The 24900-nt window shown below is 42.1% G+C and overlaps 1 protein-coding gene across 3 annotated transcripts in view; it reads left to right on the plus strand.

Annotated features, from left to right (window-relative positions):
• Positions 1-24900, plus strand: part of ABCA1 (ATP binding cassette subfamily A member 1) — a 99899-nt gene that overhangs the window by 63588 nt on the left and 11411 nt on the right. For all 3 annotated transcript variants that reach the window (XM_066604327.1, XM_066604326.1, XM_066604328.1), the window contains exons 15-44: positions 363-585; positions 1511-1732; positions 2134-2338; positions 3618-3731; positions 3833-4004; positions 4231-4362; positions 6510-6649; positions 8025-8162; positions 8376-8596; positions 10643-10715; positions 12048-12250; positions 13149-13197; positions 13284-13397; positions 13513-13661; positions 14828-14952; positions 15377-15475; positions 15575-15764; positions 17596-17690; positions 18047-18079; positions 18758-18863; positions 18958-19032; positions 19522-19691; positions 19802-19979; positions 20100-20215; positions 21102-21246; positions 21366-21489; positions 21820-21949; positions 22174-22294; positions 23764-23826; positions 24278-24384. In XM_066604327.1, the coding sequence (XP_066460424.1) occupies positions 363-585; positions 1511-1732; positions 2134-2338; positions 3618-3731; positions 3833-4004; positions 4231-4362; positions 6510-6649; positions 8025-8162; positions 8376-8596; positions 10643-10715; positions 12048-12250; positions 13149-13197; positions 13284-13397; positions 13513-13661; positions 14828-14952; positions 15377-15475; positions 15575-15764; positions 17596-17690; positions 18047-18079; positions 18758-18863; positions 18958-19032; positions 19522-19691; positions 19802-19979; positions 20100-20215; positions 21102-21246; positions 21366-21489; positions 21820-21949; positions 22174-22294; positions 23764-23826; positions 24278-24384 (4032 nt within the window). The remainder of the gene's footprint in view (positions 1-362; positions 586-1510; positions 1733-2133; positions 2339-3617; positions 3732-3832; positions 4005-4230; positions 4363-6509; positions 6650-8024; positions 8163-8375; positions 8597-10642; positions 10716-12047; positions 12251-13148; positions 13198-13283; positions 13398-13512; positions 13662-14827; positions 14953-15376; positions 15476-15574; positions 15765-17595; positions 17691-18046; positions 18080-18757; positions 18864-18957; positions 19033-19521; positions 19692-19801; positions 19980-20099; positions 20216-21101; positions 21247-21365; positions 21490-21819; positions 21950-22173; positions 22295-23763; positions 23827-24277; positions 24385-24900) is intronic.

Genomic DNA, 24900 nt, shown 5'->3' on the forward strand with positions numbered 1-24900 from the left:
GCGAGTACCTGCCCGCTCGAGAGAAAAGGTTCGGCTGCCGGCGTGGGTGACAGATGAGTTGCGGCAGTGAGCAGGGGGAGCGGGGGGGGGGGGGGAGAGGAAGAGAGAGATCTCCCCTCCGTTTCTCCCCGCCCTCCCCCGCCGCTCCCTGCCCGCTGCCGGCAAACAAACCTTTTCTCTCGAGCGGGCAGGTGCTCGCTAAGAACAATGCTTGATTGAGTAATTGTCCTTAGCGAGTATGCTCGCTCATCTCTAGTAATTATTTATGTTTTTTACCTTGTTGATAAATATGTGAGTTGTATATCATTTGCGGATCATTTAGCCTCACCATTTATACAGTCTTTCTTTCCTTTTGGATGCAGATTTTTACGTGTCATGAGTCGATCGCTGCCCTTGTTCATGACATTAGCTTGGATCTATTCTGTTGCTGTTATTATTAAAGGAATTGTATATGAGAAAGAAGCTCGTCTAAAAGAGACCATGAGGATCATGGGATTGGACAACGGCATTCTGTGGCTGAGTTGGTTTATTAGCAGCCTTATTCCACTTCTTATGAGTGCTGGACTGTTGGTGTTGATCCTTAAGGTAAAGTATAAATCTATTGATTATTTAGTTTTAGGCCAGTTTCACACAAGTGCATTGCTTGCGATTTATCCATCAAATAATATGGATGAGTGCCACAGCCTGAGTGCTGTTCTACTGGTCTAAAGTCAGAATATCATCTGGATCTGTGATATTTTGAATTTTTGTCAGACGTGCAGTTGGGCAGAGACACGTCCATATTATAGACACACAAATATGCCTGTAAAAGCCCACTTAGACACAAAGATAATCTTTCAAAAGATTGAAAGATCAGCGAACGTTTTGCATAAAGTACTAATAGGCACTAATTGCTATTAGTACTTTATCAGCTTCATTTGCATGCAAATGAGCTTCTGGGGGGCTGTTGCAGAACTCAGCAGGAGGTCTGAGCTCAGTAATTAGCTACATTGTTCAGCCATGGGCTGCTAAGAGAAAACAATGTAATCTCTAGCTCCCCGTGGAGAATTCAGCACCACGGACAGCAGACAAAACATTCAGCAGAACTGAAAATGATCCTTTGGCAGAACAATTAAGGATGGGCACAATTACACACAACAATTATCGCTCAAAGGATGGCTTTTGAGTGATAATTGTTGTGTGTAATTGTGCCTTAATGCTCCTCTTGTGAAACTGGCCTAAGACTGATAATAGTGGCAATAAATTTAGCGACCATATATATTGCTGAAATCACAAAATGAGGTGCTCCAGGCGAGGAATAAAATCCAATAAGCTTTATTCAATCTCTGATAAAATCCAGCATATGCTGCATACAGACCCCAGATCCATTGCTCTACTTCCAGTGTGTTTTAAACCTTGCCGTTCTTAACCATATACATTGTTATTCAGTGTATTACCTTACCAGTATGAAGATGTACAATAGGAACAGTTTCCTACCATGCTAAAGAGTTAACTTTGTTTCTTTTTTCAGACTGGAAACCTTCTGCCATACAGTGATCCCAGTGTGGTCTTTGTCTTCCTATCTACATTTGGAGTGGTGACCATCTCTCAGTGCTTCCTGATAAGCACCATTTTCTCTAGAGCGAATTTAGCAGCAGCCTGCGGTGGCATCATTTACTTCACACTTTACCTTCCCTATGTACTATGTGTTGCGTGGCAAGACTATGTGGGCTTCAGTCTCAAAATTTTTGCTGTAAGAAACCGTTTTTCTTTCAATAATCCTTTACCCTAAGGTGATTTCTCCGTAGTCCCAGAATGTGGTGCCCGCTAAATGAAATGTCTAGTCAATTACATTTGAAATGAATGCCTGCAATACTTATTGGATACTCATAGAGTAATCATTGTGGTTCTCTGTCTGCTACATACACCGCCACCCGCCGCTCCCCCCCCCCCCCCCCCACGCGCGTGACCACGCTCGGACCAGTAAGCAGTTACTCGATCAGAGCGATGCTCGTTCAAGTAACTGCTGTATCCGAGCGTGCTCGCTCATCTCTAATGATTACCAAATTGCCTTCTGCCAAATGATTAACACTGACAAGGATCTTGGAATTTTGATTAGATTTTAAAGACTTTGTCTTAATGTCTTCCTTGTAGAGCCTCCTGTCACCGGTTGCATTTGGATTTGGTTGTGAAGTATTTGCACTTTTTGAGGAGCAAGGAGTGGGTGTACAGTGGAGCAATCTCTTAGATAGCCCTCTGCAAGAAGATGGCTACAGTCTTACTACCTCATCCTTCATGATGCTTTTTGATACACTTCTATATGGATTGATGACTTGGTATATTGAAGCCGTATTTCCAGGTAATCAACTTTGCATAACCTAATCAGTACAACCAGATAGACAAGCAGAGCAGGAATTTCCTATAGTTAAGTGGAGCAAATTAATTTAGAGCTGTAGAAAATGCATAATTAAATGGTGTATAATGCCTCATTTCCTGCAAACAATTTTGCTAATTTGGTATAGAAGAGTTTGTGGCCAATCTGAGTGGAATGTCACTACTGTGTCTAATAGTACATAACAGTAACAATGGGATTAACATGATTTAATGTTGTATAAATATGCATGAAGGATAAGTATGCAGCAGCTCGGCGAACTCCAGCAGTCCCATTGAAATGAACCACTTGGAACCCTTTTCCTTGTGACCGTTGGGGTCCCATCGGCCAAATCCCAACGGATCAGTTATTCTCCATCCTGTGATTAGGAAATAATGTTTAATCTTAGCACAATTACTTTAATGGTAGATATATATATATATATATATATATATATATATATATATATATATATATATATATATATATATATATATATATATATATATATATATATATATATATATATATATATATATAATAATTGTATCATAAGTATCTAGGGGTCTAGACACATTTATATGACTATGGTCAGCAGTTGTTTATCATAATCATGCAATGTCCAGACCACAATAGCTCCAGTCATCTCTCCTATGATATGAACTAATCGAAAGGCCCATTTACATACAACGATTATCGCTCAAAATTTGTTTGAACCATGTCTTTTGAGCGATAATCGTTGCATGTAAATGTTACCATTGTTAGCTTTTCGACCCAATGATAAGTTTTTGGTTCAGCATAAACATCGTTTGGCTGGTCGGCTGATAGCAGGGACTACGCGCTATGATTCTCCATGGGAGCGCTGATAACATTGTTTTTAGCTGCTGTCCCGCAGGAAAACAATGGAGCTGAATGCAGACAACAGACCACCCGCTGTTATCTGCATACATCAAAGGGAGCTTCATTTACATGCAAATGCATCTAATAAGCTGCTAATGGGCATTAGTGCCCATTAGTAGCTTATGCAAAATTATCGTTCAAACTGTCATTAAAGCTATCTTTCGAACAAATTTTGAGCAATCTTTGCATATAAATGGGGTTTTAGGGAATGGGACGGCAATATAAAGACTATTAGAATTAAACGTATGACTAATAGGTCTTTAGCCACCAAATCAAGTGATGTTTTGCAGAACTGTTTCCTACATGGAAAGGACAGGCCATTTTTTTCATGGATCCTTAAGTAATTGGTGGTTTCTCTACAATTTAGGCCAGTATGGAATTCCCAGACCTTGGTATTTCCCATTCACAAAGTCTTATTGGTGTGGAGAAAAACCAAAAAACATTCAGCATCACAGCTCTTTACAGAGGGGATCATCTGAAGGTAAATGGCTGATTTTGTAATTCTGTGCCTACCTTTGGTCTACAAAATGTAACTTCTTACCTTTTAAAATGTATCTTCAATTTGGTGTTTCTTTTTTCTAGTTTGCATGGAAGAAGAACCCAACCATCTCTCACTAGGAGTCTCCATTCAGAATCTGGTAAAAATATACCGACACGGGAAGAAAGTGGCAGTGGATGGTTTGTCACTGAGCTTCTACGAAGGGCAGATCACTTCATTCCTGGGACATAATGGAGCTGGAAAGACAACAACAATGTAAGCGAGCTGCATCAAGTCACAATAATGGCTACAAATGGGTTTAAACATCAAGAGATATAAAGTTGCAGTTCATCAAATCATTTCTCTACAGTTGCCCAAGTTTTAGATACCCTTGTTAACATTCCACATAATTACGGTTTCTGCCTATGCTAGTATTTTATGTACTGTATAGTGAATTTTAACATACTGTATACAAATAAAATGATTCCATTTTTTGTTAAAGGTCCATATTAACAGGCTTGTTCCCTCCAACCTCTGGAACTGCCTACATCTTGGGAAAGGACATTCGCACTGAACTCAACTCTATTCGGCAGAATTTGGGAGTTTGTCCTCAGCATAATGTCCTCTTTGACATGTAAGTACGGTTAATTAGATGCATACAATACATATATAAATGTAAGGAAAACACTTAAGTTTTCAGTGGTAAACTTTTAGTTCTCGTGTATCCTGTATGAACATCTTGGCTTGTCAAATCAGGAATTCCATGATTGGCATTGCACACATCTCTAATGTAATCCTAACATACCAGCATCAGGGACCCTGAGTACATCACTTGTAAGACTTCTCAGATGCAGTTTTCCTTTGGCATATGTATGTTAGTGATGTTGTCATTTATTAGCCAAGCATGTTATGCACAGAAGTTTAACGTATTTGCCGCAAGAGAGAAAATTAATAGTTTAACCCTTTGCAATCCAATTTTGGATTCAGGGTTTCCTAGGGGGCTTTCTCTTTCTGCCATTATACAATGACGCCATCTGCTGGCTAGAGCCAGTACTGCGCTATTGGACATGTTGAAGAGGCCCCCGACAACAGAGCAGCCAGTAATGTACAGTAAGAATACCCTGCCGGATGTCTTCCGACCTTGGAGCTGTACAGAATGTCTTCAGACGTCAGACAGTGGATTGGAAAGGGTTTAATTGAGGTGTATGATTTTGGTCTACATGTACATTTATAGTATTAAAGGGGTTGTCCCGCGCCGAAACGGGTTTTTTTTTTTTTCAACCCCCCCCCCGTTCGGCGCGAGACAACCCCGATGCAGGGAGGTAAAGAAAGCTCACCGGAGCGCTTACCTTAATCCCCGCGCTCCGGTGACTTCTCTACTCACCGCTGAAGATGGCCTCTTCCTCCGTGGACCGCAGCTCTTCTGTGCGGTCCACTGCCGATTCCAGCCTCCTGATTGGCTGGAATCGGCACGTGACGGGGCGGAGCTACACGGAGCTACACGGAGCCCCATAGAAGACTGCAGAAGACCCGGACTGCGCAAGCGCGGCTAATTTGGCCATCGGAGGCCAAAAATTAGTCGGCTCCATGGAGACGAGGACGCCAGCAACGGAGCAGGTAAGTATAAAACTTTTTATAACTTCTGTATGGCTCATAATTAATGCACAATGTACATTACAAAGTGCATTATTATGGCCATACAGAAGTGTATAACCCCACTTGCTGCCTCGGGACATCTCCTTTAATGACATTTTAATGCTTATTATAACCATAAACAGATACTAGACTTTTTTTTTTTAGAACATATCAGTGATAAAGCATTTTAGGTAACACTTTTGAGATTGCAACCAATATTCAATAATCTGGCTAAATCAGGTCTGTTGAAGACTGAGGAGCTCGCAAAATGCACATTAAACCCTTGACTATTTGATCCCATGTCTTCATAGCTGATCACTTACTTAGCCTTTTTTAAGGTGAACTTATGAAGATTGTGATGAATTAGCAATAAAAGCTCTGGGTTTATCTAAGTCAGTTTATTACTTATACAGTTGGCAATAAACCTTTTGTGATAATGTGTTCATCTTGAGTCCTGGCTCGAGTCTCATGTCAGATAATACATATGAGGTAATGATGAACTGAGTACATTGGAATCACCCTTACAAAGCACTATTAGGCCGGGCTCTCAGGAGCGTGTCGGTGTAGCATACTCTGCGCACGTGGAATGCGTCCTACCAATCTCACATAGGCGGCCTTGTTACTGCTCACACGATTGGCGCAAGATGCACACAGAAGAAAAATCGCAGCATGTTCTATCCTGGCATGTATTATGTGCGAGAGGCGGCATGCAGCCAGTACACAATGTCATCGCATACTAGCTGCGTGTGTATATCTCTCATCCGGCACGCTGCCAGATACGCTCGTGTGAGCCCGGCCTTATAATATGAGATATTTATGTATTATCTTCATTTTATTTGCAAAATGAATGACAATGCTTTATTGTAGTATATTGATGTAATCTATGTACAGTGTGGAAGAACTATACAATAACTTAGCGTTAATTACCTTGTAGACCACTTATCATAGACCAATCATACTAGTCAAGTGCCACAAAAACAATAGGAGATTAAGCAATGTCCAGCGTACAGTATGTGAAAGCTATAGTCTCCTCATTTGTAAGTTGAAGCTAAGTATGCAGTGCGCAGAAGATATTGCTCATTCTGTAGCACGCTAGTGGGGATATGGAGATGCTTCCTCATCTGTGCCTTTACAATTCCCCTCCAGGCTCACTGTGGAAGAACACATCTGGTTTTATGCACGACTGAAAGGGCTTTCCAAAGAAAAGGTAAAAGCTGAGATGGAACAGATGATAAATGATGTTGGCCTCCCCAATAAGAAAAAATCCAAAACAAGTCAACTGTCAGGTAATGCACAATTAATATGTAGACTTACTGTTACTGTAATGCTGGCTGTAATTGCTATAAGTAGAGATGAGCGAGCACGCTCGTTTAAGGCTGATGCTCGAGCGAGCATCGGTCTTTTCGAGTAACTGATTACTCGTCTGAGCATCAGCCTTAAACAAGCATGCTCGCTCATCTACAGCTATAAGTTTAAGTGTTCCAAAGTTAAGGCTGATTTACACGCAATGATTATCACTCAAAATTAGTCCAAACGATGGCTTTTCAGCGATGGCCGTTGCGTGTAAATGTGTGCCCATCATGCACTTACCGTTCATTTTTCATCCATCACTGAGTTCAGCTCAGCTTAAAATCGATTAATCCTGATAAGAGGGACTACAGATCGAGTTCTCCGCGGGCAGCGCTAATAACATTGTTTCAGCTGCTGTCCCGCTGGAGAACAATAGCGATGTACTTAGAGAACAGACCACCCGCTGTTCTCTAAATACATGCAAATGAAGCTAGTTAGCTACTAATGGGCTGATCAGCCCATTAGTACCTAATCCAAAGTGATCGCTCTGACGAATTTTGAGCGATCATCTTTGTGTGTAAAAGGGGCTTTAGGGTGAAGTCACATGAACGTATATCGGCTCAGTTTTCATGCCGAGCCGATATGCGTTGTCCTCGTGTGCAGGGGGGGGGAGGATGGAAGAGCCAAGTGCAGGAACTGAGCTCCCGGTCCCCTCTCCGCCTCCTTTCCGCCCCTCTGCACTATTTGTAATGGGAAGAGGCGGGGCGGGGGTGGGGCTATGTTCCGAGAATTAGCCCCGCCCCCGTCACACCTCTCCCGATTGCAAATAGTGCAGAGGGGCGGAGAGGGGGGCGGGAGCTCAGTTCCTGCACTTGGCTCTTCCATCCCCCCCCCCCTGCACACGAGGACAACGTATATCGGCTCGATATACGTTCGTGTGACTTCACCCTTAGACTGCTCAACCTAGCACCTTCATTAAGGGTCTATTAGAAGAAAAATACAAAAAATGTGTTAATTTTAAAAAAGCCCAGTATATTACTGGCAGAAAGCATTAATGAACTGATACCATCTACTTTACTGTAAAGATATTGTCCTACAATATATACCATGTGTATAATATAAAACATTTTAGCATTTTACTGTTTTTGGTCACTTAAAGGTCTCAATTACCTGTTCACGCAGTATCCGTGGAGCGTTTCTTTATTATGTATCTCGCATTTCCTCTCTCTCCATTCATTTGCTTGAAACGCGGGCTAGCACAATAAATGTGACCAGAAAATTACATTTTTCTGTACTGAATGCAAGCAGCCAGATTCTTGGCCTTTGCATACGGCTTTATAATGTATATGCGTATATGGCTTTGTGTTATAGGTGGCATGCAGAGAAAACTCTCCGTTGCCTTGGCTTTTGTTGGTGGATCAAAGGTTGTCATTCTTGATGAGCCCACCGCTGGGGTTGACCCTTATTCAAGGAGAGGCATTTGGGAGTTGCTGCTTAAATACAGACAAGGTAAATATTAATGTGCTATCTACTTGTGAGCATGAAAACAATTTGGAGCATCCATCAAAGATAAAAAAAAAGAAAAGAGTTGATAATTGATTTATTTATTCCTTGCAAACAAACTGTGGAAAAATACAAAATTTCAAACTTCTAATTGGAGCGCGTTGGGACGTGGATGGGTTGTGAATTCAGAATATCTCATTTTTATGGTTTTTAATCCAGGGAGAACAATTATCCTTTCCACGCATCACATGGATGAGGCTGACATCCTCGGAGACCGAATTGCTATAATATCACAAGGCAGATTGTGCTGCGTGGGATCTTCTCTGTTCCTGAAGAACCAACTAGGGACTGGCTACTACCTTACATTAGTGAAAAGGGACACAGACTCCTCTCTGAGCTCTTGCAGGAACAGCAGCAGTACAATGTCTTACTTGAAAAAGGTAAGTTAAGTCCTTTTAATGATTAGATTGACTAAAGCCTCCTTTACACGCAAAGATTATCACTCAAAATTCACTCAAACGATGTCTTGTGGGCGATAATTGTTGCGTATAAATGCTACTATTGTTTACTTTTCGGCTGAAGGATGATTTTTAGTTGAGCTTAAAATCCATTGTTTGTCTGGAGAGCTGATAGCAGGGACCGCATGCTGTGTTTCTCCACGGGAGCGCTGATAACATTGTATTCAGCTGCAGTACCAGGGCAGAACAAAGCGACTGTATGCAGAGAACAGACCACCTGCTGTTATCTGCATACAGCTCCTAGAGGTTCATTTACACGCAAATGAAGCTAATAAGCTACTAATGGGCATTAGTGACCATCAGCAGCTAATGCAAAATGATCGCTCAAACTGTCAATCATCCTATCTTTTGAACGAATTCTGAGCTTTTTGGGCTTAGGACTAAGTTAACAAATCTGCTTGAAAGCAACAGAAGAAACAAAATTTGTCTCTCAGATTTCCAGAATAAGTTCTCTACTCGCTGTAGATTTATTAGCCAATGATGAGACAATGGTTTGAAATCACGAGAGGAGGTTTCCCACAATTTGACATTATGGATTATTACTAGGATATGGTATAAATTCATGAGCAATGAGGATCCAATCCCTGAATCTCCCACGGATCACAACGCAATAGCCTCACGATTCTATAATGGAACATGTGGGCTGCCATTCACATTACATATATTATAATTCGTTATGGGGAATTCAGTTTGATACGTGTGTATTGTTTATAACAATATTCATGCCACATAGGTCGTTCACTAATGCTAGCCGACCTACTAATTTACTGATGTATTTAATAACATTTAATGTGGAACTGGTGCATCTGTAAGCAAGTTCATATTTTATCATTGGTCTAGAAGGCCGAATGCACACGGCTGGGTCGGATTCCACATGCCTGGCCGAAGACCCCTGCGTACCTGTCTGGATGGTTCTTTTCTATACTGCGGATGTGCCAGCTGGCGCGTCGGCACACATGCGCAATACAGAAAATGCCGCACCATTGCTAGGCGATGATGCGGATCGGACGGCTTCCTTTGACTTCAATGAAAACCATCCATGCGGAATCCGTATTGGAATAGGACATGCTACAATTTTTCCTTCCACAAGTGGAAAATTGCAATGGATTTCCACTCATGGACATGGAAAAGCGATTTTCCATAGCATGTCTATGGGCAGTATTTGTTGCGGAATCCGGAGGCAGACGTCCACTCCAGGTTCCGCAGTGCATATACGCCCGTCTGCATTGGGCTTAAGTCTGTTTTTTTAATATTTTCTGTAACCTGAACATCCATCCTGGTATACTTTTTACAGTAGTTACACATTATTAGTGATGTATAATTGTTAGAGAAGGTCTAACGCTCCAAATACCTGGGAATCACCATTGGTTAGATTACTGCCTCATAAAGGACCTATGTCATCTAACATCTGGGATGACGGTACCCCGTCATTTATGGGCAGGAAAGCAGCAGATCAGCTCTTGCTTGCAAACAGAATAGGAACTTGATGCTGCCAACACCAACAGGAGCGGGGACCACAGAAACGGTGATTATTAAAAATAGCAAACATTCCACGAAGCGAGAAACCAAGATTGGGGTAATTATCACCAATTAGCTCCTTTTCTAATCCTACACCTAACCCTGCATTCTATCCAATCAGAACTGTGCCTATAACCGTTGTAATCACCGCCACTGTCGCCCCTGTGCCTGCTGATGATGATAGGGTCAAAATCAAAAGGCAACTCATTATTCTCATAGATTGATTTATTGGATGTTAACATTTTTGTAAGTGACTTGCTTTTTGCACAGTACACATCTCTGAAAACTAACAACCTCCCATTGCCTGTTCTCTTATGATACAACCACCTCAGCCGCTGTGTTTGCTTCTAGAAGGAACTGTTCATCTATGCTGTTCTGCCAACATGATTCAAAATGGCCGACAGACTCTTGCCTATCTACTTACCTATTTTTTTGGTATTTATGTTGCAGGAGGATAGTGTGTCTCAAAGCAGTTCTGATGCTGGACTGGGCAGCGACCATGAAAGCGATACACTCACAATAGGTAAAAAGAACTGATTTTTCAATGTAACTTGTGTAGACAGAAACCAAGTAAACCATGGTGCTGTTAAAGGGGAAATCCTATAGATGACCTATCCTCAGGATAAGGTCATCAGTAGTTGATCGGCTGGGGTCCGACATTCGGGACCCCAACCAATCAGCTGTGCGGGTGCATGCTGTCAGCACCGCAATAACAGAGGTTGGAGTGGAAGTCTCCTAGCCAATCTCCCATATAGTGGCCGGCGCTTGTAACTGCAGGCACGGCTCTCATTAATTTCAATCAAAGATGTGAAGACTTCTGCGGATCTGCATCTGGATTTTCGTGCAGATTTTCCGTTGTGGAAAATTTACACCAATTCTGCTATGCGTGAACATACCCTAGAGTTAGATTTAACCCTTTGCAATCCAATTTTGGATTCAGGGTTTCCTAGGGGGCTTTCTCTTTCTGCCATTATACAATGGCGCCATCTGCTGGTTAGAGACAGTACTGCGGTATGTGACATGCTAGAGAGGCCCCCGACAACAGAGCAGCCAGTAATATACAGTAAGAATACCCTGCCGGACGTCTTCCGACATCGGAGCTGTACAGCCTTTAACCAGAATGTCTTTAGACGTCAGACAGTGGATTGGAAAGGGTTAAACCCGTAATCTCTGTCCCTGTCTGCTGTCCTGAGTGTATGAATTCGAGATAGCACAGACTGTACTTCAAAGAAACAACCATTGGATATAGGCACATTTTGCTACTAGAACTAACTATCGAAAGTATCTCAGGAGTTGGTTAATGACATTGAAAATTCACAGTTACAGGTTGTATGGGACGACTACGAATACCTGGTAACATGGCATTGAGGGGGCCAGTTCACACATTAGACTAAAGTTTATGAAAATCGAGGATTTCTACATCAACCATCCTTCGTTGGATGAAATTTAACAAGGAACAATCGTTTTAGCAAACTGATGACAGACTGTCATTATCTGGGAAGACGTTGGTTGTGTCTGAAGTTTTCCTCTGTTGCCCGGTGTCATTGAACATGTATGCCCAGTAGTTTGAACGACAGTAACAGCCTAAATGGACTAAAATGTGGATGACCGCATCTGAGAAATGATTGTTTACCAGGCCTATCAATGATTGTGTGCCTGGTAAACCATCATTTCTCAGATGCCGTCATACACATTTTAGTCCATTTTGGCTGTTAGTCGTTCAGACAACCAACCTATTTCTATCTAATATGTAGATAATAGTAAGTCGTTCGACCACCGGCCTTTTTCTATCTAAGGTGTAATGGCCATCTTTACAACAGACTTTTTGTTTTCTTGTCTCGTATGGGTTTCACAGATGTCTCTGCCATTTCAAACCTCATCAACAAACATGTGTCCGAAGCCCGACTAGTGGAAGACATTGGACATGAACTTACCTATGTCTTACCTTATGAGGCTGCGAAAGAGGGAGCATTTGTTGAGCTCTTCCATGAAATAGATGATCGTTTATTTGACCTTGGCATTTCCAGTTATGGCATCTCAGATACCACTCTCGAAGAGGTAAGATAGTAAATGTTCAGTATTTCTTTTTGGATTCCAAATCATGGTGGATGTAAATGTTTACACATTTATGGTAAATGGCTTAATAGGAGAATTCAGATATATAATATTTTGTCGTTGTGCCCCTATCAGAAGTTTAATGAATAGTGGCATTTAAAGACAAATTATAAATTTAATATGCATATACAACATGATGCCCAACTCATAATAATAATCTTTCTCTGCATAGCGCCAACATATTCCACAGCGCTTACATAGACAGGGGGAATACAGAAAGACAAACGTACAAACATTACAGAACCACGGTTACATAGTAATCAGTTGATGGAAACAATAGGGGTGAGGGTCCTGCTCTAACGAACTTACATACTACAGATAATGGGGTGATACAGAAGGTAAAGGGCTGGAGATGTACACGGTATGGCGAGGTGGAGAATGAGGGATGCTATATACAGACAATGGTCAGACATTTAGCCGTGTGGTGGCTGAATCAGTATGACTGTAGGGGCAGTTTATGATGGCTAGCAGGGATTACAGTCAGTAGGTCATGGAGCATGTTATCAGGCGGCGTACAGAGGGGTTTAGGGTATGCGGTATGCCTCCCTGAAGAGGTGCTTCTTTAGAGCACGCCTGAAGTTCTGTGAGTCCTGGATTGCCCGGGTAGTCCTTGGTAGTGCGTTCCAGAGGACTGGTGCTGCTCTGGAGAAGTCTTGGAAGCAGGAATGAGAAGTTCGAATTTAAGGGGCACTGAGTCTGGTTTCGTTAGCAGAGTGGAGAGCCCGGTCTGGGTGATGGACTCATCAGGCTATAGTGGCATACCTTAAATGTGATAAAGACAAATAAAAAGTCCTGTTAGGTATACATTCTTATATTGTTTTCTGATTGTTTGTTGCTACAGATATTCCTAAAAGTGGCTAATGACACCGGTGTGGATGCGGAGACCTCAGGTAATCAGTAACATGCAGTACACGTCTTTGACGGATCTGCCTATCATATTTGGTAACTTCATAGACTGTTTTATTTCATTTCGTAGACGGGACACTACCTGCTAGGAGGAAAAGATATGCCTTTGGAGACCACCAGTCCTGCTTACGGCCGTTCACAGAAGATGACAATTTTGAAACCAATGACTCTGATTTGGATCCAGGTAGCTGAAGACACTTATTACAATCCTTCTGTCTGAAGAACCTTCCTAGCAGGATATTGTTTCATTGTGAGCTCTTTCCCTCTTGTGACCTTTTTGCATGCTTTTCTTGCTGCAGAATCACGGGAGACAGATTTTCTCAGTGGCATAGATGGCAAAGGGTCCTACCAAGTGAAAAGCTGGAGTCTGATGAGGCAGCAGTTTACAGCCTTACTTTGGAAGAGGTTACTCTATGCCAAGCGCAGCAGAAAGGGTTTCTTTGCACAAGTGAGTAAAAGTTTGAAAAGAAAAATGATGAATGCCGTTGACAGGATGAATGACCTACTAAGAATCGTCCATGACTTATCATCATGCGTGGGGTCGTTCATTTCCATTATTGTTGGCAGCACATCCCCTGTGTACAATCATTGTTATGCACAGATAAAACCTGTCAACAAACATATCAGAGTAAGGCCGCCTGCAGACGCCCGGGTCGGATCCCCTGCGAGAATTCTCGCAGCGGGATCCGACGGATGCCCCTGTACGGACCAGTGCGGGTCTCACCTGCGCCCGCAGCTCTGACTCTGTGGTATCGGCTGCCGGCGCATATGCAGAGTGGAGCCGGCCCGGCACTACTGACATTTCTGTGCGGGCCTCTGCAAAACCTGCACAGAAATAGAGCATGCCGCGATTTGTTTTCCGCGTGCAATTTCACGCGGACAAACTGTGGCCATCTGCCAAGGATTGCGTTTTCTAATGCAATCCTATGGCAGAGACCACGGGCGGAAATTCTGCGGGAAATCCCGCTGCAGAATTTCCACCCTTGTGCAGGGGGCCTAACGCTGGGATATTTCCATGGGGCAATGATTGTGAATGAACATTTGTCCCAAAATTCATTCAGCCAATCATTGGTCGGTGTAGTAGGGCCTTAACTTCGTAAACAGGATCTAATCCAACTGTCAGGCATTCTGAGTAGTAGTCTCTCTTACAATGTCATACAACCCTCTAAATTTTTTCGTCTTCTGTTGCCATGGGGATTTGTTCTAATTGGTATCAGCAAAATTCCTCTATACTCTAAATGTATTCATTAAAAAGCAGTTTTCCAAGTTGTGTAGATTTATGAAGACTAGTGCACAGAAAGAAGTAGTAGAGGTGTTACCCATTGTAATGGCGTGTTAATTTTCCCCAAAAGCTTACAGTTGGGAGTTGAGTTTTTACGATTGGCAACTCCCCTCCATTTCCATGGCAATGGTTTTGCTAACTCTCCAAATCGTCTTGACTAGGATTTGTTTGATAAATTACTACACATCTTAGTACTGTACGCCATTAAACCAATCCACTGGTTGACTACATGTGAACGATTACATACAGACTTTGAAGTTTACGTTCGGACATTTCTAGATGACGTATCAGACTCCGCCATGTAAAGTAACTCCGTATCCCTCTGCTTCCAGATTGTGTTGCCAGCTGTTTTTGTACTCATTGCACTGATGTTTAGCCTTATTGTGCCCCCTTTTGGCAAGTACCCTAGCCTTGAGCTTCAGCCTTGGATGTATGATGAACAGTACACCTTTTACAGGTACGTCTATATAAATATATCAATATTTGCTTTCTCTTTCTTTGGCCTCTTTAATGTTAAGCCTGTCAAGACAATGTTTTTTTCATGTCAAATGAAACTAACTTAAAACTGGGATGAAAGAAGATTTATTGGAGCTTCCCCAAAAATAACCACCTGCCACACTCCTGTTTCTAGTCTATTATCATTCCTACATGAGTAATATTTATTTTGTATCATTATGTTTATCAGCAAATCTGACCTCTTATGAGCTTTGATGTTTGGTATGTGTTGTATTATCAGTCTACAATGTGCCCGAGGGACAGATATTTAGTTGTGTGTTTATGTGTTACCCATATTTCGGCATTGCTTACTATCAGATGACTGGTTTCATGAAGTGACTACATGTGATACTTATCAATACTTACTGTCTTTGTGTTGCTCATAGCAATGACGCCCCAGAAGACTCTGACACTCAAGCTCTTCTAAAAGCTTTGATCGAGAAGCCTGGCTTTGGAACAGCATGCATCGATGGATACTCTATTCTGTGAGTATTAACGTTTGCATTTTTGCTTCTTTCCGTTTTACTAGATAGTAGCTGGAGTTTTGAAACTTAATATCATGAAATGTATCTCTTATCTTACAGTGGTGTTCCTTGCTCAGGAGAGGATGAAGAATGGAAAACTCAGTCTGTCCCACAGTTTGTGGAAGACCTCTTTCTTAATGGTAATTGGTCAATGGAAAACCCGTCTCCAGCCTGTGAGTGCAGCAATGAGAATGTAAAGAAGATGCTTCCCGTTTGTCCCCCTGGGGCAGGTGGCCTACCACCCTTTCAGGTAATTCATTGGGTACCCCCATGACTGTCACAATGCATACAATAGGGTCAATACTTTATTTACCATGATGGGTGAAGGGAGGAATTAAATAAAAACAAAGAAAAAAAAATAAGGCGATGGCACATCTTCCTAATAATAATATACATTTATAAATTAAATACTACTTATCTGCAATGTAAAAAGGTCCTATACAGCTAGTCCAGTTTGTATCCCTGTATTGAGGCCCTTAAAATCTTCAACTGTAGATTCCGGTGATGGGATGTTTTTTTTTCAGTTTTCACTAGAGATGACCGAACGTATTCGGGGGGCGGCGTGGTGGAGCGGGGGGTAGCAGTGGGGAACAGGGGGAGCTCTCTCTCCCCCCCCCCCCCCCACTCCCCTCTGCAACCCCCTGCTCACCCCCGGCGCCCCCCGAATCTTTTCGCCCGACTAGGCAGTTACTCGAAAAAAGCGATGCTCGATTGCGAAATCACCCTAAACGAGTACGTTCGCTCATCTCTAGTTTTCACCCATCCAATGGATGGGTGAAAACCGATAGATTGGTGGGCGTCCGACTTCTGGGACACTTACCGATCCTGAGAATGGGGGACCTGTGTTCCCCTATTTCACAGTTCAAGATGCATTGTTTCTTTTATGGATTGTACTGGTGAACGGAGTCGCTGGTCACACATGCGCAGCAGTCGCTCCATTCCTCTCAAGGGCGCAGTCAGGTAGCCGAGCGCTGTGAAATGAATAGAGTAGACTGAGGTAGGTGAGCACAAAGCTCGGCTATTTCTATCTACCCCATTGGAATAAATGCAGCAGCACTCTCCATTCAGTTCAGTGGGGTAGACAGATAGGCTAGCACAGCACTCAGCCATCTGCCTGCACCATTGAGAGGAATGGAGCAGTGCTGTGCATGTGCAATCAGCGACTCTATTCCCCCTATACAGCACTGGGACAATATATCTTGGACTGTAAAATAGGAGAGGGGGTGAAGGGTCTCCCATTCTCAGGATGGGTTGGGGTCTCAGCGGTCAAATTCCCACCAATCTGTCAGTGAAAACTGAAACAAATGTCTAATTACCGGAATACCTCTTTAACTGGAAGCTCCGAAAGGACAGATAAAATGCTGAAATTGCATTATGCCATATCCTGTTGTGGAGTACATTATGTAGCGGACAGACAATTCCCCGAACATTCTGGCACTGCAAGCAGACATATATTATTAATGTTCTTTTTTAGAAACAAACCTTAGGTAAACAATTCATTATGCCAACACGCTGCTAGTTCTAGAAGTGTAAGAGCTGTTTTGTTCTTGTCCAGTGTACATGATGAAGAAAAACGTGTTCTGATATTGTGTATATAACTAGGTATAGCAATGTACTGCTAGAGGTTTAATGTCAAAGGTCGATACTATAGACGCGTATGATCACATGTAGAGATGAGCAAGTATACTCGCTAAGGCTAACTACTCGAGTGAGTAGTGCCTTAGCCGAGTATCTCCCCGATCGTCTGTAAATATTCGGCTGCCGGCGCGGGTGACAGGTGAGTTGCGGCGGTGAGCGGGCGGAGAGAGGGAGAGAGAGATCTCCCTTTTGTTCCTCCCCGCTCTCCCCCCGCCGCTCCCCGAATCTTTAGAGATGAGCGGGGAGATACTCGGCTAAGGCACTACTCGCTCGAGTAGTTAGCCTTAGCGAGTATACTCGCTCATCTCTAATCACATGCCTTTTTAGTAGAGGGCACATCAATTCCAATAGTCATGTATAAATAAAACATGCTTGTGTGCACTATAATATCTGCTGTGTCGTTATTAACGCTTGTGACTTTTTTTTTGCCTTCTTCCAAACAGAAGAAACAAAACACATCAGACGTCCTGCAAATTCTGACAGGACGGAACATATCAGACTATCTAGTAAAGACATATGCTCAGATTATTGGAAAAAGGTAAGTGACATCTTAACTGTAATTACAGTAATCATTCCTTTAATCAGGCATCCTCTAGTCCAATATTCTGATAACATGGTACTGCCATCCTAAAATGTTAAGATTTCTGGCTTCACAAAGCTAGAGGCAGATGTCTAAGCCAAGATAACCAATTCCAAGATGCCTCCGACTCAAAGTAAAACTGATAGTAACTTATACTATACCATTAATGGCAGATTAGAGAATTTCAATGTAGGAAAGTTTTTATTCTAGTATTTGCAGGTTCCTACAAAATAATGTGAAAGCATTTGTAATTATTTTTGTAATTTGTAATTCTTTAAAGATTATTAATAATTCTTTTTCTCTCCATTCTATAGCTTAAAAAACAAGATCTGGGTGAATGAGTTTAGGTATGTTATTGTTCTTTTTATACTTTTTAGTGTTCTGCTCATTAGTATTAGTTTGTCTTAAAGAGGTTTTCCCACTAAACACATTTATCATCTATCCACAGAATAGGTGATGAATGTATGATTGCTGAGGGTCCGGCTATCTCCATGTGTCCCATAGAAGTAAATGGAGCCGTGGTCACAGATGCGCAGCACTGCTCCATTCACTTCGGATCACATTCTCGCGCCCCGTGAGATTTCAGCAGTTGAACTTTCAACAATCATGCTACAATCACATAAGTGATAAATCTATTTAGTGGGAAAACTGCTTTAACATCAGTGTTGCAACTTTTATCGTGAGTGAAGGGAAAAATGATGAAGACTTTGGTGGAACCCGGTGGACACCATTATAAGTCAGTGGGGTTCGACGGTGGTTTGTGTCATGTGACCGATCCAGCAGAAGTTGTGGCTTCCATTATAACTGGAGGTCGCAATGGAAATGTGAACATAGCTCTAGTAAAAAGCATTAAGTCCAGTACTACAATAAAGTGATTCTTTTTTTTTTATTACTAAAGCAGTCTGTAGAGGAATATTTAGGGATCCTCATATTTTAAAAAGCTTCTAAAACTCAGTATTTTACTATTTTTAGTTTTGTGTAGAAATCATTCTTCATCTTTTTACATGAATGGCTTTATTCCTCAGGTACGGTGGTTTCTCTTTGGGTGCAAGCAGCTCCCCAGCATTACCTCCAATTGAAGAAGTTTTGGCTTCGATTAAACGCATCAAAAAACTATTGGATGTAACAAAGGTAAGTCAGTCTGAGGAGCTTCACTTACGAAAGAGTAAGAACCTGTTGTATAGTCAGTGTTATATCTTGGGTCTTGTCTTGTTCTCCTTCTCAGAATGCGGCTGCTAACCGCTTCCTTGACAGTTTTGGAACCTTTATGAAAGGGCTTGATGCAAAAGATAATGTTAAGGTAATTCTATATATGCATTTTCATACTTAAGCTGTTTCACTGCGACTGCCTAATTTCCAGGACCTCGCTTCAGTTATTGCGCTCTCATTTGGAAGTGATGTTTGTGGAATGTGAGAGAGTTCTAATAATATTATATGGAGCCGGGCATGGTTGGCCTTTGGTGTATGTGCATCACTTGCCACCATTAAGATGTGCGCCACAGGCACTGATAACCTGGAAATGAAGGGTTTCACCTGTTTAAAAGCAGCCAGGTCTAACCGCATACTCTAGTTTATTGATTTGCCATCATCTGAGCACCCAGCAGCAGTATTATATGGACACTGTATGGTTACTTCTACAGTGTACCATTGCATTATATAAGCACTATATGGCTGTGTAGCATCACCTGGATAACCCTACCTTATAGGAACTATTTCTGCCTTCTGCATGTTAACCATGTGTTGTATTTCGGACTGAGCAGCAGTCATTACAGGACTCTTATGTTTTCAGGTGTGGTTTAATAACAAGGGCTGGCATGCTATCGGTGCTTTCCTAAATGTGATGAACAACGGCATCCTCCGCTCCAGACTACCTGAGGGAAAGGACCCTGCCAAATACGGTATTACAGCCTTCAATCATCCTTTAAACCTCACCAAAGAACAGTTATCCGAAGTTGCACTGTAAGTATTTGAGTAATACACCAGTAATACACCAGTATTGCCAATTAGCAGTATGCTTGGAATGTTCTTTGGCTTTGAGTCCTTCATGTTTCCTCCTCCATATTCCATAGGATGACCACATCAGTGGATGTCTTGGTTTCCATCTGTGTCATATTTGCCATGTCATTTGTGCCGGCCAGCTTCGTAGTTTTCCTCATCCAGGAGAGAGTGAGCAAAGCCAAGCATTTGCAGTGTATTAGCGGAGTAAAGCCTGTAATCTACTGGCTGGCCAACTTTGTGTGGGATATGGTAAGAAAACAACGTTCCCTATCTGTTTTAGACCCCAGGCTTACTTTTATTAGCGGGATACTAAATTGGTGTCACATAACAGATAAAAACGAATGGTCCATTTTTTATTTTTCCTTGCAGTGTAACTACATCGTGCCGGCAACCTTGGTCATTATCATATTCATCTGCTTCCAGCAGGACTCCTATGTATCTTCTTCCAATCTACCAGTGTTGGCGCTTTTACTTTTGTTATACGGGTAAGATATTTTATTTATACATTTAGTGCATAAAGGGGTCATAGTTGTGGATGTTTTTGGAAGTAGGGCTTAAAGAGACTTGGTGACCTACTTTCAGCACTATAAGCTAAAAGTAGGTGAAGCGTAGAGTCCGGGGATGTAAGTGTTATACTTACCTCTTCCATCGTTCCCCCGGTGTCGGCGCTGGAAGTTGTTACTCAGTGCATTGAGCGGAGCTGCTAAGTAGTCCATCCGTTCCAATTTCATAATGGGCAGACTACTTAGCTGCGTTGCTCGGTGCATAGAGCGGTGGCTTCCAGGAGTGATACCGGGATGACAATGGGGGAAGTAGGTATAACATTTACATCCCCAGACTCAGCGCTTCACCTACTTTTAGCTCTTAAGCTTTGTTTATGGTGCTAAAAGTAGGGACAGAGTCTACTTAACTTTCAAAGCACGTTTAACCCTTTCCAACCCACTGTCTGACGTCTTCCTACATTCCGATTGAAGCTTGTACAGCTCCAATGTCTGAAGATGTCCGACAGGGTATTTTTGCTGTCTATTGCCAGCCACTCCGCTGTCGGAGCTTCTCTGGCGCACACGCACCATTGTATAACAGCAAAAAGAGAAAGCCTTTTTAGGTAATCTTGAATCCAAAATTGGATTGGAAAGGGTTAAAAGCGCTATATGAGAACATATCTTTGAAGCTGCTGCTTTAATGGAGCTTTGCTTGTTTCCATCCATGTCGCGATGGCGGTGATGTTGATATAACAAGCAAACAGTTTTTAAGCACAAACCCCAAGATCTCATGTAGTCTTCTGTTTGTATTTATTGTTAGAAATGTAAATTCTTATATAGATTCTTCTTTGCATTTGGACAGATCGCTAATATTTGGTTCATTTTCTAGGTGGTCTATAACTCCTCTGATGTACCCAGCTTCCTTTCTTTTTAAGATCCCCAGCACAGCCTATGTGGTGTTAACTAGTGTCAATCTTTTCATTGGGATCAATGGCAGCGTGGCCACCTTTGTACTTGAACTTTTTACAAACAATGTAAGTACATCAGTTATCCATGGGCATCATGTGTTGCAGTCAGTACAATTAGTATGACCGCGGAATACCCAATAATCGCTTACATGGCCATCAGATAACAAGCTGTTACTTCTTTACAGAAACTAAATAACATCAATGACATTTTGAAGTCCGTGCTGCTTATCTTCCCTCATTTCTGTCTGGGAAGAGGCCTCATTGATATGGTGAAGAATCAGGCCATGGCTGACGCTCTGGAGAGATTTGGTGAGTGGTCTTCTTTATAATGTCTTTAACCCTTTCCAATCCCCTGTCTGACGTCTAAAGACATTATGATTTAAGGCTGTACAGCTCCGATGTTGGAAGACGTCCATCGGGGTTCTCTTACTGTATATTGCCAGCTTCTCTGCTGTCGGAGCCTATCCAACATGTCACCTCATGCAGTACTGGCTTTAGCCAGCAGATAGTGCCGTTGTATAATGGCAGAAAAAGTGTAAGCCCCCTAGGAAAACAGGGATACAAATTGGATTGGAAAGGGTTAATATAGTGGAATGTACTATCAGATGTTTGACGGTTTGCCTCCACTTGGCTTTACAGGGGAAAATCGCTTTGTCTCTCCAATGTCCTGGGATCTGGTTGGGAGAAATCTCTTTGCCATGGCTATAGAAGGATTGGTGTTCTTTGTTATAACTTTACTCATTCAGTACCGCTTCTTCATTAAGCCAAGGTAGGCGGCTGTTTTAGGTCATTTCCAGTGCGATTTATTTACTAAAAATGCAAATGCTTTGGAATCAGTTTTGTTATAGTCTGTGAAATGTAATTTGTAGTCCAGATCCTATTTTATTGTTGGATGGAAGAAGTCCTAAATCTGGTCAATTCCCTTCATTGTAATACAGAGTCAAAACATGCTACAAGTATCTGATCACGTAACAAGAGCCTGTTTCTCTTCAGACCAGTCACGGCAAAGCTTCCTCCGGTAATAGATGAGGATGAAGACGTGGCGAGGGAGCGGCAGAGGATACTGAATGAAGGGGGTCGGAGCGACATCATAGAAATCAAAGGGCTGACAAAGGTATGATGGACACGCTCACACCTGTTTATTATAGCGATGCTCCCTTCGGTTGACTTGTGATCAAGGTATTTCCTCAGACACATGACAGGCAAGCCTCATACCTGCTTCACATCATACTATGAACTCAAGTCTTGGAGCACGCAAGGCTATATGTCTTACATTCTGGGAATATTTATATTAGGGCTTACGTTGGCATTCACAGTACATAGCATGGAAAATGTCAATATTAGCTTTACCACATCTGTAGATAGAGAAATTATCACACCATTTATGCCAGTATTCTGGTGTAGAAAAGTCAGACCTTCTTTTGGAGATTCGCTAATTTTTTTTTCATTTACCACTTTTGAAAAGTGGCAAGATAAGTAGTTGCATTAGATGGGAGGAGGCGCCAACAAGTTTACAACAGATTTACTATTATTTAGGCCACAAATTGGCATAAAATCTAGCATACATCTGCCTATGATTTCAATTTATGGTGTCCAGATGGCCAGAAATAGGCCAAACGTATCATACCATGTGTGCCTTTTAATAAATTTGGCACATTTTACTCCAGCATGCTTTATTTGAGGACTGAAGTATTAAACACCAGTCAATACATTTCCCCCCAATTTTTTTGTATGGGCTGCAGTGTCACTTAATGCAGTCTTGTGCAGTATACATGGTTAAGAGAAGTAGAGTTCCAAAAAGGATTGTGATTACCAAGAACTGTGACAGTAACAAGGGGGCGTCTTCTCTGTCTAGAGGAAAGAAGGTTTCTACAACAACATAGAAGGGGGTTCTTTACTGTAAGAGCAGTGAGACTATGGAACTCTCTGCCTGAGGATGTGGTGATGGTGAACTCACTAAAGGAGTACAAGAGGGGCCGGATGCCTTTCTTGAGTGTTACAATAGTACATATCATAGTCACGGATTGCTTCAGAAGGGTCGGTGATCCGGGGATTTTTCTGATTGCCGAAATTGGACTGGAAATGCATTTTTCTCTTAAATGAGGAAAATTGGCTTTTAGCTCATAGGGGTTTTGGCCTCATCTGGATCAACATTGAAGAGGGGGGGTTAATAGGCTGTACTAGATCGAAATATGTCTTTATGTTAAAAGAATTGTTCTACTGGATAACCCCTGTTTATGTGCCTTATTGAAGACCTGCTGGAAGAAGTGGCTCCCATCGAAGCCATCTGCAGGTCTTAGTTTCGGCAGCTGGACCTGCCACTTTATCACCAGGGCAGCCTTCTTTAGAGAAGGAGTTGTCCAGTTGAGACAAGCTTTTTAGGAAACATTCCTATTACCACTTAAGTACTCTTTGTTTCCCAATAATTGCCCTTTGCTGATGTGCTATCCCCTAGTAAAAGTGAATCCTAAAGACCAACATCTAGAGCTGAATATACCGTAGTACCATGAAGTATGTACATAAACTGTGCAGACTTTATTTGATATATTTTAGACTTCTTCTAATCAAAACCTTCATTTTCAGATCTACAGAATGAAAAGAAAGCCAGCGGTTGATAGACTGTGTGTGGGAATACCCCCAGGAGAGGTACTGTTCCACCCCATTAATACACCCATCTATCTGCTGTACATTGCTGACACTCATTTTTACAACTATTTTCTTATTATTTTCTGTTTTTAATATCTTATCTTCAAATCAACACAAAATACATGAAATTAACAGGGTCGTTACATAGATTGCTAGGGCAGCACAGTCTACCATAGTTATCTTCTCATCTCGAACCAGAAGTTCATTTTCTCATTCGAGATAATTATATCATATGAAACTATGAAGGTTCAGATGTAGCAAATGTGAATGTGATGAGAACCTGATCTACAGCATCTTGCTACATTGTAGTTAAGTTATATTATGTACAATGTCAAGTCAATGTTTGCTACATCTGTACGGCACTCTCTGCACAGTTTGGATACAGCTAGCACAATGCAAGTATTACTGTGATAGTTTAGAAGAAAGTTAATAGGCTTTCTGTTGCTTGCAGTGTTTTGGCCTGCTTGGGGTTAACGGTGCTGGTAAGACTACTACATTCAAGATGCTCACTGGAGATACGGATGTGACTGCTGGGGAAGCCTTCCTAAAGGGATACAGGTGAGTTTTGACTACACAGGTAGCACAGCATAAAGTAGCTGGAATGTATCTGTATATAGACTAGTCATTTATATTGGTACTGAGTTAAAAATGTCAGTGATTTCCTAGCTGGAGCACTTTGTGAGATCTTAGGCCTTATGTCCACGTCAGGAATCCCGCACAGAATCTAGCACTGCCACGGCTAGTAACCCTGCTTACCTGCATTGCCCCGGCAGTGGCGTCCACTCTGATCCCTCCACTTCCGGGTTCGCTGTACGGCGCATGGTCCTCACAGTTCAGACATGCGCAGTACAGTTTTTTTTAAAAAATCTCCTACTTTCCCGTGGATCCGCGGCACATACGCAGTGTCAGCTGTGGGTGTGCCGCGGATCAGACAGCTTCCATTGACTTCAATGGAAGCCGTCCGTGCGTGATCTGCCGAAAAATTTTTGCGGACACCCATGCATCTCTATGCACGGATTCTGCTAATCACAGCAGCCCGTGGACATTGGGCCTTAATCATAAGAGTCATCCTCT

Source organism: Eleutherodactylus coqui, chromosome 5 (assembly GCF_035609145.1).
Source record: "Eleutherodactylus coqui strain aEleCoq1 chromosome 5, aEleCoq1.hap1, whole genome shotgun sequence".
NCBI classification, from domain to species: Eukaryota; Metazoa; Chordata; class Amphibia; order Anura; family Eleutherodactylidae; genus Eleutherodactylus; species Eleutherodactylus coqui.